Raw genomic sequence first — 12322 nt, forward strand, 5'->3', positions numbered from 1 at the left:
ATTAGAGAAGAATGTTATCCTCAGGATAATAGTCTTTTCTGTACATATAGTGTATAATATACCTAATACTTGAATGCTGAGAAAAATTGGTAGGTTCCTGGAATCTGGGGTTTATACATTTTTGGAACTCTGTTTGCTTTAACATTGACATACTTGAGCTTTGGGTTGTGTGTGTTAGTTCCTTAGGGCTGTTGTAATAAAAATAGAGGTTGAATATCCCTTATTTGAAATGCTTGCAATCAAAAATGTTTCAGATTTTGGATTTTTTTTAAAAAATTGGAATATTTGCATTTACATAGTATCTTGGAGATGGGACTCAAGTCTAAATGTGAAAATCATTTACGTTTCAGGTATAGACTGACAGTAATTTCATATGATATTTTTAATATAGCTGCAGGTTGACTGTGACCTACCAAATGAGGGCAGGTGTGGATATTTTTTATATTTTTCCTTTTTTTTTTTTTTTTTTTTATCAGGGATTGAACTCAGGGGCACTCAACCACTGAGGTGACATCCCCAGCCCTATTTTGTATTTTATTTGAAAACAGAGTCTCACTGTGTTGCTTAGCACCTTGCCATTGCTGAGGCTGGCTTTGAACTTGAGAGCCTCCTGTCTCAGCCTCCCAATATTTTTCCATTTTTGTCTTCATGTTGGTACTCAGAAAGTTTCAGATTTGGGAGCATTTGGAATTTTTGGATTTGGTATGCTCCATCTGTACTACACACAGGATCACTTAACACAGCAGAAATTTATTCTCTTGAAGATCTGGGGTTAGAATTTATTCTCTTGAAGATCTGGTCCTGGGGTTAGAATTGTAATGTATCTTTTTGGAGTACACAGTTCATCTCATAACAGTTGGGAGTTGACATACTCAGGTTGTAGCAATATTGAGATGCTGTGCTAATTTTGAATCTTGAGCCCTATGGTTCTAGAGGTACCAAAATATTTTGGAATTGGAATGGAAATAAAAGTGAATGCTAGATTTCTCAAGACAATTTAGGGCTATTTCATTTCTTCTTTCTTTTTTTGTGGCACTGGGAATTAAACCCAGGGTTACATGCATGCTAGGAAGCACTCTACCACTAAGTTACACCACAGCCCTTTATTCTATTTTGATATAGGATCTCACCAAGACCAGGGTGGCCTCAGATTTTTCCTCCTCCTGCTTCAGCTGCTCAAGAGCTGGGCCATTTCTAACAGATTTTGAATTAGAGGAGCAAGTATATTTTTTAACCTTTATAAATAAAAAGATTGGTTATCTGTTAACATTTGTGAGATTTGGTCTAAAAAGGATTGTGGCCCTGCTGAGTAGTGGTAAGAGGGAAACCAAGTAAATGGGTAGTTTCTTTTGGTTATCTGTTGTGTAAATTTTGCCTAGTAATAGCAATTTTTTTTAAAAATTTTATATTAGGAACATACACTTTTTAGTTGTGTAACTTAAAACTTTTTAAAGCTTGCTAATAATGTTTTAAATCTTTCTGAAACTTAAGAAGTAAGATATTAAAGTGGGGTCATTGAAGTCCACTTACAAAAACTATCTTAGGTGTTGCATATAGTGAACCTAGCTCAGTATCTGGCCATTGGCAGGTGCCCGAGACATAGTAGTTATTATTATTAGTGAGCCTTTCTAGGAAAGTGAAAGGTTTGAAGTAGCCACGCAAATTAGGAAAGTACTTTCCAACTCTTACTTTTGATAGTGTTGTGTTGGACTGATTAGTATGTTCCCTGTTCCAGTCATTAGTTTTAGTTTGGGTCATGAATTACTGAAAAACTTAGATTATAATTAAAATGAAAGTATTTTTAAAATTGTAGGATAATACATATTATGTATTGTTTCTTTTCTGGGGTTTGAGATTGGAAGGTAATGTTCTTTCAATTGGCCTGTATTATGTGATATTTGTGAACAGATAGCAAATCCAGATTACATTAAATTTTTTCTTTGTTCTCTTCTTCCATTTAAGTAACATACTATATTAATGCAGCAAGTCCTAAAGCCATGATGTGGCATGCCATCCTTTTTGAGAGGTGAATAATATTGAATAAAAATGGCTGACAGAAGTGGGAAGATGGTTCCAGGACAAGTGTATATTGAAGTGGAATATGATTATGAATATGAAGCCAAGGACAGAAAGATTGTGATAAAACAAGGGGAGCGGTACATCTTGGTGAAAAAGACCAATGATGACTGGTGGCAAGTTAAACCAGATGAGAATTCCAAAGCCTTTTATGTGCCAGCCCAATATGTTAAGGAGGTCACCCGCAAAGCTCTAATGCCTCCTATTAAGCAGGCAGTTGGACTGCCAAATAATTCTATGAAAATGATGCAGAGTCTACATCTTCAGAGATCGACAGAAAATGTGAACAAATTGCCTGAGCTTTCAAGTTTTGGGAAGCCATCGTCGTCTGTTCAAGGAACAGGTCTTATTCGTGATGCCAATCAGAATTTTGGACCCAATTATAATCCAGGTCCAACTGTCAATCTAAGCCTGGACCTGACCCATAATAATGGAAAGTTTAACAGTGACTCACATTCTCCTAAAGTTTGTAGCCAGAACAGGACGCGCTTATTTGGTCACTTTCCTGGTCCAGAGTTCTTGGACATTGAGAAAACTAGCTTCTCCCAGGAACAGTCTTGTGATTCAGCAGGAGAAGGCTCGGAAAGAATCCATCAAGATTCTGAATCTGGAGATGAGCTTAGCAGCAGCTCCACTGAACAAATAAGGGTAAGATTTAGAATAGAATGGTGAAACACATGTCCCACTTTAATTAAAAATTAATTTTGTGGGTTTTTTAAATTTAAAGTCTTTGTATAAGCTTTAGGACTTTTTTGTTTTGCTTTATATTTTCAGAATATGTGGATTCTGTCTTGATATAAAGAGTTAGAAAATATTTCTGTCACCTTATGGTTTTCATAATTCTTTGCCTTTCAGGACTAGAACTACTTTAAATTTGGGAAAGTTATTTTTTTCTCTTTATTGCCTAAGGCAGAAGGGATTTACTTATTTTAGGCAGTGATGATATTTCTTTTTACCTTTTTCTTGTATCTGGAGATCAAACCCAGGACTTCACACATTCTGTGAAAGTGCTCTGCCACTGAGCTACATTCTGGCTTTTTGTTTTTCTATTTTGAGAAAAGGTCTTATTCAGTTACGCAGACTGGCCTTGAACTTGTGATCCTCCTGCCTTAGCTTCCACATAGCTGGGCTTTCAGGTGTGTGCCACCACACCTTGCTTGATGTTTCTTTTAATAGAAAAAGTTTTACTGTTTTCTTTCTCTGCTCATTTTGACTTGTTTCTAATAAATCTCAGACAATAATAGATACATGAGAAGATGTCACTGGAGTATTAACCACTAACTATTGCTCATTGAAACTTGTTTACTAACCTTAAATACCAAAAAATGTAGAGTGAAGGAACCTTTACTTCCACTCATATACTTTTGTGACTTAAGTATCTAAATATCTACTCTTGACTGCATGGAACTTAAGCCGACAAAAAATTTTATGTGTTGATTTCAGGGTTGATTTTTTCCCCCCTTACCTAATTTTGTTTTGCCACCAGGTGTATGCCAGTTTATTTCTCATGTGAAGTAAAGCCATTTTAAAAGCATATCAATGTGACTGGCCATGTGGCTTAGTGGCAGAATGCTTGCTCAGCATGTACAAAGCCCTGGGAGCAGTGGCACACACCTGTAATTCCCAGCTGCTTGGGAGTTTGAAGCAAGAAGATCACAGGTTGGAGGCCAGTTTAAGCAACTTAGCAAGGCCTTATCTCAAAATTTAAAAAAATAAAAAGGTCTGGGATGTTCTTCAGTGGTAAAGTTACCTCTGGGTTCAGTCTGCAACACTACCTCCCTGCCCCCCAAATATGGGTGAAATTAAAACTTGGGTGCATTTAGGAAAGTCTAATTTTAAGTAAATTTAAAAATTATTAAGTTTGGGGATGAAGCTCAGTTGTAGGGTATTCATCAAGCTAAGTCAGTGTATGATTAGAAGGTTGCTTAGTTGTGGTCTCATTGTCATGGTAGTACATTCATTTTGTAGGTTGTAACTTTTCTTGTAATATTTTTGAATGAAATAGGAAAAGAGAACGTTCTCTAGAAAAACTTCAGGTGTTTGAGATCAGTTTATCATTGTGGGTCTCAGTAGACTTTCTTTCAATCTTCATGTGACACTCTGACATAGAATATATAGAGTTTCATGACGTTTTTCTATGCTAGCTCCTTATCAAGCTAGTGGGCTTTGGGAGATGCATGTTTTCTTTTCCAACCAGCTATCAGCATATTTCACCCATTGTATTTACGTGCATGAGCAATCCTGTGTTCTCTTCATTGTGGTCATCTTAAGTTCACTGCACTGGAGGTTCATGGTCCCAACTTCTACTTAGCCGCAGTACTGTTTGGAAGTGTACTACCAAATTTCTCTGACAACTTTCTTCCTAACTCTGAGACAGCTGGTTTAAACCTTTTCCATTTTCTTAATTTCATTGATTCATTTGCTTTTTCCTGTGCTCTTACTGATAACTTTGCCTTCTACTTCACAGCAAAAAATAAAAGCCTTGGTATCAGAACTCCTTCAACTTTGGTGAGCACATTTTGCATAGTAGTTAATAGTTTTGGCCTTAAATTTGAATCTGGTTCCATATCACTTGCCAGCCATGTGATAATCAGGAAAAATTACTATTATTTTTCTTTGTGGTGGTAGGTGTGAAATTCAGGGTCTCCCATATGTGAGGAAAAGTTACTTAACCTCCATGTGGCAATTAACTTCATCTTAAAATGGGGATCACAGAGTTGTTGAGTACATAGTAAATACATTAGGTATCTGTTGATGCTTAATAAATTTTATTATCTCTCGATTTCTGTGGATCAGTAAATCGGCAACGTAGCTGGGTGGATGCGAAGGCTTGGGGTCTCTCCTGGAGTTGCTCTAGTATTATACAGGCCTGACAGGGCTTGGGGAGCTGCTTCTGAAGATGATTCAATCCAGTGGTTCTAGTTATGCCTCTTTATAGCTGCTTGAGTGTTGTGACTGACTTTACCCAGAGGAAACAATCAAGGAGAAGCTGTGCTTTTCTTATGTCTTCATCTTACAAATCTTGCTGTCATATCCTATTGATTATGTAGTTTAGCCTCCTTCTCTGTTGGGGGAGACTCACAGAAATATGAATAACAGGATTCAGTGATCATTGGAGGTCACTTTAAGAATTGTCTATCACAGTAAGTATCCGATAAAATATAGCTGCTATTTTGAGTATAGCTGTCTCTCTCCTTCCTTCCTTCCTTCCTTCCTTCCTTCCTTCCTCCCTCCCTCCCTCCCTCTCTCCCTCCCTTCCTTCCTTCCTTCCTTCCTTCCTCTCCCCCCTTGTCCTTCCCTCCCTCCCCTCCCTCCCCTCCCTCCCTTCCTTATCTTTTTGGTACCAGGGATTGAACTCAGGGTCACATAACCACCAAGCTCCATCCCCAAGCCTTTTTATTTTTATTTTTAAAAAGGGTCTTGCTAAGTTACTTAGGGCCTCACTAAGTTTCTGAGGTTGGCTTTGAACTCCTCCTGCCTCAGCCTCCAGAGTCACTGAGATTATAGGCTTGTACCCCTCTGCCTGGCATGTTGTCATTATTTTTATGATTTTCACCTTCGTATCTCTAAGTACACCTGTATCAGCAATCATCTTTCACCCTATCAAAAGGACAATATCTGAATATTTTCTCTATGCACTTTTCATAGTATTATACCCATACAGCTCTAGACTCAGTTTGTGAAGCCTTTTCTGTTAGTATTTAAATTTAAAAAAAAAAATTTTTTTTTTTTTGGTTGTAGTTGGACAATACCTTTATTTATTTATTTATTTATTTATTTATTTATTTATTTATATATGGTGCTGAGGATTGAAACCAGCGCCTCCCACGTGCTAGGCAAGGCTCTACCACTGAGCCACAACCCCAGTCCTCAGTATTTAAATTTGCTTTCATATTTCCCATCTTAGTAAAAAGCCCTTCTTCAGCTCTACCTTCTGCTGAGCATCATTGTATTACCTTTTTCCTTTTTTTGGAAATAGTTATGTATTTGCTTCTCTTCATGTCCATATTTCCCACTTATTCCATACTGTTTGTAGTGTGGCTTCTGGCTCCACCATGCCACAGAAACTGCTTTTGCTACCCGTGGTCATGATTTCACTATTGATAATTGTACAGATAGTGTAAACAAGTTATGTATAATACCATTATCACAGTTAACAAGATTAATAGTCAAGTGGCAATTTTAAAAGTTTTAAAAGTTTTGAGGTATTGCATATACTCAAGTGTGTAAATTGAACTAATCTTAAATGTATGACTTGATGAATTTTTTACTTATGTAAATACACTGTGTAATCAACCTCAATACCTTTTCCAGTCAATCAATATTCAAACCCTAACCACTGTGTTCCTGCTAGGAGATTTTCATTTTTTGAATTTCTGTCAATCACTAATGATTAATCTTCCTAAATTAAGCTACTCATTTTGAGATAATTGCAGATTCATAAGCAGTTGTAAGAAATAATACTGAGATCCCATATACCCTATATTCAGTTACCTCTAGTAGTAACACTTGGAAACTGTACTGAAGTATCACAATGGGAATAATAACATTGGTTTAGTTAATATGTTGAATTTTTAATATCCACAAGTATTTCTTATATTACTCTTTTACAACCACACCCATCTTACCCCCAACTCATGTTTTCTTTCTTCTTCTTCTTCTTTTTTTTTTTTTTTGTGTGTGTGTGTGTGTGGTACCAGGGATTGATCCCAGGGCACTTAACCACTAAGTCACATCCCCAGACCTTTTTATTTACTTTTTTTAAATTTTGAGACAAGATCTCACTGAGTTCCTGAGGCTGGCTTTGAACTTGTGATCCTCCTACCATAGCCTCCCCAGCCCAACTCATCTTTTCTTACCCTGGCTACTACTAATTTATTCACCATTTCTATACTTCCGTCATTTCAAAAAATGGAATCATACATTATTTAGCCTTTGGAACTTGGCTTTGTTATTCATTGTAATTCTCTAGAGATTGATTCAGGTTTGTGTGTCTATCAATATTCATTCTTTTTATTGCTGAGTAGTCTTCTGAGATATGGATATACTATTGTTTGTTTAACCATTTACCCATTTAAGAACATTTAGGTTTTTTTTTTTTTCTTCTAGTTTTTAGCTTCATTAAAAAAACTGTTCTAAACATTTTTGTATAGGTTGGTGTGTGAAGATAACTATTTCTCTGGGATAAATGCTGGTGATTATAGTTGTATAGTTGTTTCATGTTTAATAATTTTTATTTTTATGTATTTTTTAATTTTTTGGTACTGGGGGTTGAACCCAGGGTACTCAACCATAGAACTACATTCCCAGCCCCTTTTATTTTTTATTTTGAGGCAGGGTCTTGCTAAGTTGCTGAGGCTAGCCTCAAACTTGTGAGCCTCCCAGGTTGCTAAAGGTGTGCACTTCTATGTCCAGTTTATATGTTTAGTTTTTTAGGAACCAGCCAAACTGTTTTTCAGAGTGGCTGTACCATGTTATATCTCAGCAGCAGTGATCTAGTTTGTCTCTGTGCTCACCAGTATTTGACAATGTCACTTTTTCTTTTCTTTTCCTTTTTTTCTGGTAACCCATTCTTATGGGCATGTAATAATATCTCATTGTTATTTTAATTTACATTTCCTTAATGGCTATTGATATGGGACTTTGTGTTTTTTTAAATTGGTGCTGGACATTGAGTTCAAAGTTTTATGCCTGCCAAGCATGTGCTCTACTATTGAGCCCCTTAGCCTCAGAAATCTTTTTATGTGTGTGTATTTTCCATAAATAATGTATCCTCTTTATTGAAAGGATTTACATGACTTTTGTCAATTTTCTAATTGGATTGTTTGCTTTTTTGCTGTGGAGTTTTTAGCTCTTTATGTGGCCTGTATACGAGTCATTTATCAGATAAATTATTTGCAGATATTTTCTCCCAGTGTATAGTTCGTCTTTTCATCCTTTTAGTGGGGTCTTTTGCAGAGCAGAAGTTTTTTATTTTGATGAATTCCAATTTATTAATTTTTCCTTTTATGAATTATGCTTTCAGTTCAAGTCTAAGAACTCCTTGCATAGCTGGTTCAGGCTTCTCTAGAGAAGCAGAACCAATGGGATGTCTTGTATACATATTCATATATGTATTTACATATGGTGGGAGAGAGTGATGAATTGAAGCATTTGTTTCATGTAAGTATGTTGGCTTACAAGTTCAGAATCTGTGAAGTGGATCGGCAGTCTGGGACCCAGGGAAGAACTGATATTGCACTTAAATTCCAAAGGCCATCTATTGGCATTGCTTCCCTTTGCATTGAGGAGGTGTTTTGTTCTATTTGTTCCTTTATCATTGGATGAGGTCTGCCCACATTATGGGGGTCAACTTGCTTTACTAAAAAACCCCTTTGAAAATGTTAATCTTTTCTAAAATACCGACAGAGAAACATCCAGAATAACATTTAACCAAATATATGGTCCCTGTGGCCCCTCCAAATTGACACAAAATCAACTATCACAGAAGCCCTGAATTCTGAATCTTGTTTCCTTCTATGTTTTGTTCCCTTAAAAGTTTATAGTTCAATAAACTCTATTCAGATTTTATTTTTTGCATAAGATTTGAGACTCAGATCCTAGTCCTTTTATTTTGACTTATGGATATCTAGTTATTACAGTAGCAGTTGTTGAAAAAAGTCTTTCCTTCAACAAGTTGTTTTTATGTTTTTGTCAAAAATCAAGTGGGCTGTCAGGCCTGGTGGTGCATGCTTGTAAGTGACTCAGGAAACTGAGGCAGTAGGATTTCAGGTCCCATGGCCAGCCTGGGCAATTTAGTGAGATGCTGTAGCAAAAATCCTGAGAACTGGGGGGTGTAGCTTGGTGGTAAAGCACCTGTGGGTTCAATAAAGTGCCCCATAAACACCCCCTACTTCCCCCCTGAAAAAAAAATCAAGTGGGCATATTTGTGTGAATCTGTTTTTTGGTTCATATGGTTCGGCTTCATTCTTCCCTGTTCTTTATAATGATAATAATTATTGAAAAAAGGACTAAGACAAATAGGCTGATCTAAAGATAAAAACACTGATGAAGGAGGTTATGAAGTGAGATAATATTGTATAGCCTTAATTACTATAGTTATGTAATAAGTCTTGAAATTGGGAATGCTGATTTCTACTACTATTCCTTTTCATAATTGTTTTAGCAATTGTAGTAGGCTGAATTATATCACCCCAAATATCAGATCCTATTCCTTGGAACCCATCAATGTTACCTCATATGAAAAGAGGTCTTTGCAGATGTCTTTAAGTGAAGGATCTTAAGATGAAGAGATTATTCTGGGTACTTGGATGTAGTCACTAATGTCTTTATAAGAGGTAGAGGCATCGCACACACAGAAAAAGTGATATGAAGATGCAGCAGAGAGATATTTGAAGATATTCACTGTGAAGATAAGAGTAATGTGGCCATAAGCTAAGGAATGCTAGCAGCCAGCAGAAGCTAGAAGAGGCAAAAAAGGAATACTCTCTGAGAGCACTCTCCCACTATACATATCAGAACTGTTAATTGTACTCCAATGAGATACAACTTTATTCAGTTGAACATAATGCTTATGTGTAGTTCTTTTTGTTTTTAATTTTCAGGATCACCCTTCTTTTGTCATTTATGAATAGGAGTGACATAAAAATTGATTTGTGTTTTTTTCTGTGTGTGTGTGTGTGTGTGTGCGTGCTCTCGCAGAAATACTGAGGATTGAACCCATAGGTACTTTACCACTGAGCTGCATCCTTACTCCTTTTATTTTTTATTTTGAGATAGGCTCTCACTTAGGCTTCAAACTTGCAATTCTGCTGCCTTAGCCTCCCGAGTAACTGGGATTACAGGTGTATGTCATTGCACCCTGTATATGTAGGCTTTTGCATGGATGTAAATTTTTAAACTATAAGCGTGATAGATCACCTATAAGCATGATTCCTAGACATTATGGGACAACTATATTTAACTTTCTAAGAAACTGCAAACCTGTCTTGCAAAGTGACTTTATTATTTTGTATTTCCATTAGCAGTGATGGAGAATATTTATTACTCCATATCTTTACCAGCTTTTAATATTGGCAGTTTTTTTGATAGATGTGTAGTGTCTTTATGTTTTAATTCAAATTCCCTAATGAGAAATGATTTTAAAGCATCTTTTTATATGCTATTTTGCTATCGATTTTCTTGGTGAAGTGTTTCTTCATTTTTGCCCAGGTTTTTTTGGTACCAGGAGTTGAACTCAGGGGCACTCAACCACTGAGCCACATCCCCAGCCCTATTTTGTATTGTATTTAGAGACACACCCTCATTGAGTTGTTTAACCCCTTGCTTTGCTGAGGCTGGCTTTGAACTTGCAATCCTCCTGCCTGGCTTGCTCAGTTTTTAATGGACTGGTTTTTATTTATTTTTTTTAATACTGTCGATTTGTGTGTGTGTGTGTGTGTGTGAGACACACACACACACACACACACACACACACACACACACTCTCACGAGTCATGTTCAATACCCAGGGGTGCTTTACCACTGAGGCATATGCCCAGCCCTTTTTTTGTATTTTATTTAGAAACAGGGTCTCACCGAGTTGCTTAGTGCCTTGCTAAGTTGCTGAGACTGGCTTGGAACTCGCAATTCTCCCGACTCAGCCTCCTGAACCTCTGGGATTACTAGCATGTGCCACTGTGCCTGGCTCAGTTTTATTTTTTTTCAAGAGTATTTTTATTTATTCTAGGTCTTTTGAATTCTATATAAATTTTAGAATTAGCTTGTCAATTTCTACAAAGAAACCAGCTGGAATTGTGTTAGGTATTATTTTAAGTATGTAGATCAATTTGGGGAGTAATGCCACCGTAGCAGTTTTTAAATTTTTACTTTTGCAGTGACTGAACCCAGGGTTTTTTGCGTGTTAGGCAAGCATTCTACCCATAAGCTGTAACCTCAGTCTCAACAATATTAACATTTCTTGCAGAGAAGGTCTGATCTGGTAGCACTGAATTCTCTCAGTTTTGTTTGTCCCAAGAAAATATTTCTACTTCATTGGATGCATCATTTTTAAAATATAAAATTCTAGTTGGCAATTTTTTTCTTTCAACACTTTACATTACTTCACTCCATTTTTTTGCATGGTTTCTGATGAGAAGTTCGTTGAAATTCTCATCCTCATTCCTTCTTTAAGAATTTTCTTTGATCTTTGATTTTGCTTTAGTAGTTCAAGTATTATATGCTGATGTGTATGTATAGTTTTAGGGGACATTTATCCTGCTTTCAGTTTGGAACATTTGTATCGGCATATAATCATTTCACTGATTCTTTCTCCGCCCATGTCCAGTCTACTGCTTATATCATCAAATAAATTTTCTGTTTTTGTTATAGTGTTTTAATTCCTGGCATGTCGTTTTGATTCATGAAACTTTAAAAAAATTTTCTCTGCTTAAATTCCTCGTTTATTTTGTATATTGTCCCCTTTTCCCTTTATACCTTAACCTGTTAATAATAGTTATTTGAAATTCTCTATCTGATAATTCCAGTATCTATTCTGTATCCAGTTTGATTCTGATGCTTGCTTTGTTTCTTTGAGTATTTTCCTACATTTTGGCATGCCTAATAATTGTGGTGGAAAGCCAGATGTGCTGTATCAAGTAAATAGGAATTGAATTAAATATACCTCTCATGTAGACATCAGGTTAATCTGGCTAAAGATTGGATTATGTTTAGTTTGCTGTAGTTGCAGATACCAGAGGCTTTAAATTCCTAAAGTAACTGTGTTTGTCTTGGGGGCTTCTCAAAGAGCTCCTTCCTTCTTATATATCTGTTTCTTAGAGATCTTTCCCCTGTTATTGAGTATTGTTACCCTAAAGCCCTGTTGGTGTGATGGTAAGAAAGTGTTGGGGAGGGGATAGTGTTCTGTATCTGTGATTATATTTCAGGTCTTTTAGTGTGTCTTTGGACTATGAACTTCACAAGTGCTTCTTCCCTCCTCCTTTCCACCTTGTGAGAAGGGAAGGCTAGAGAGGACTGCAGTCTGGGAAATGCCCTTTCTCCAGGCTGCATAAGGCTTTTGGTAAGATCTTATAGTGTGGAAAGTAGGTCTTTGTTGTGAGACCTACTTGAAGTTTTCTCACTTGGTTACTTTTTCTCTTTCTCATCAGAGCTATGGGAGTAGCTTTCTTGGCTCTTTAAATCAGGTGTATTTTAGAAATAAAACCCAGAAAATGTAGGGTCCCTCTCAAGATGGTTCCCATAAGTTAGT

At 36.5% G+C, this 12322-nt stretch overlaps 1 protein-coding gene across 5 annotated transcripts in view; it reads left to right on the top strand.

Annotated features, from left to right (window-relative positions):
- Nucleotides 1-12322, top strand: part of Arhgap12 (Rho GTPase activating protein 12) — a 118438-nt gene that overhangs the window by 14087 nt on the left and 92029 nt on the right. For all 5 annotated transcript variants that reach the window (XM_027928659.2, XM_071599904.1, XM_071599905.1 and 2 more), the window contains exon 3: nucleotides 1963-2724. In XM_027928659.2, the coding sequence (XP_027784460.2) occupies nucleotides 2047-2724 (678 nt within the window). In that variant the 5' untranslated portion in view covers nucleotides 1963-2046. The remainder of the gene's footprint in view (nucleotides 1-1962; nucleotides 2725-12322) is intronic.

The sequence above is a fragment of the Marmota flaviventris genome, chromosome 12, assembly GCF_047511675.1.
Source record: "Marmota flaviventris isolate mMarFla1 chromosome 12, mMarFla1.hap1, whole genome shotgun sequence".
Lineage (NCBI taxonomy): Eukaryota > Metazoa > Chordata > Mammalia > Rodentia > Sciuridae > Marmota > Marmota flaviventris.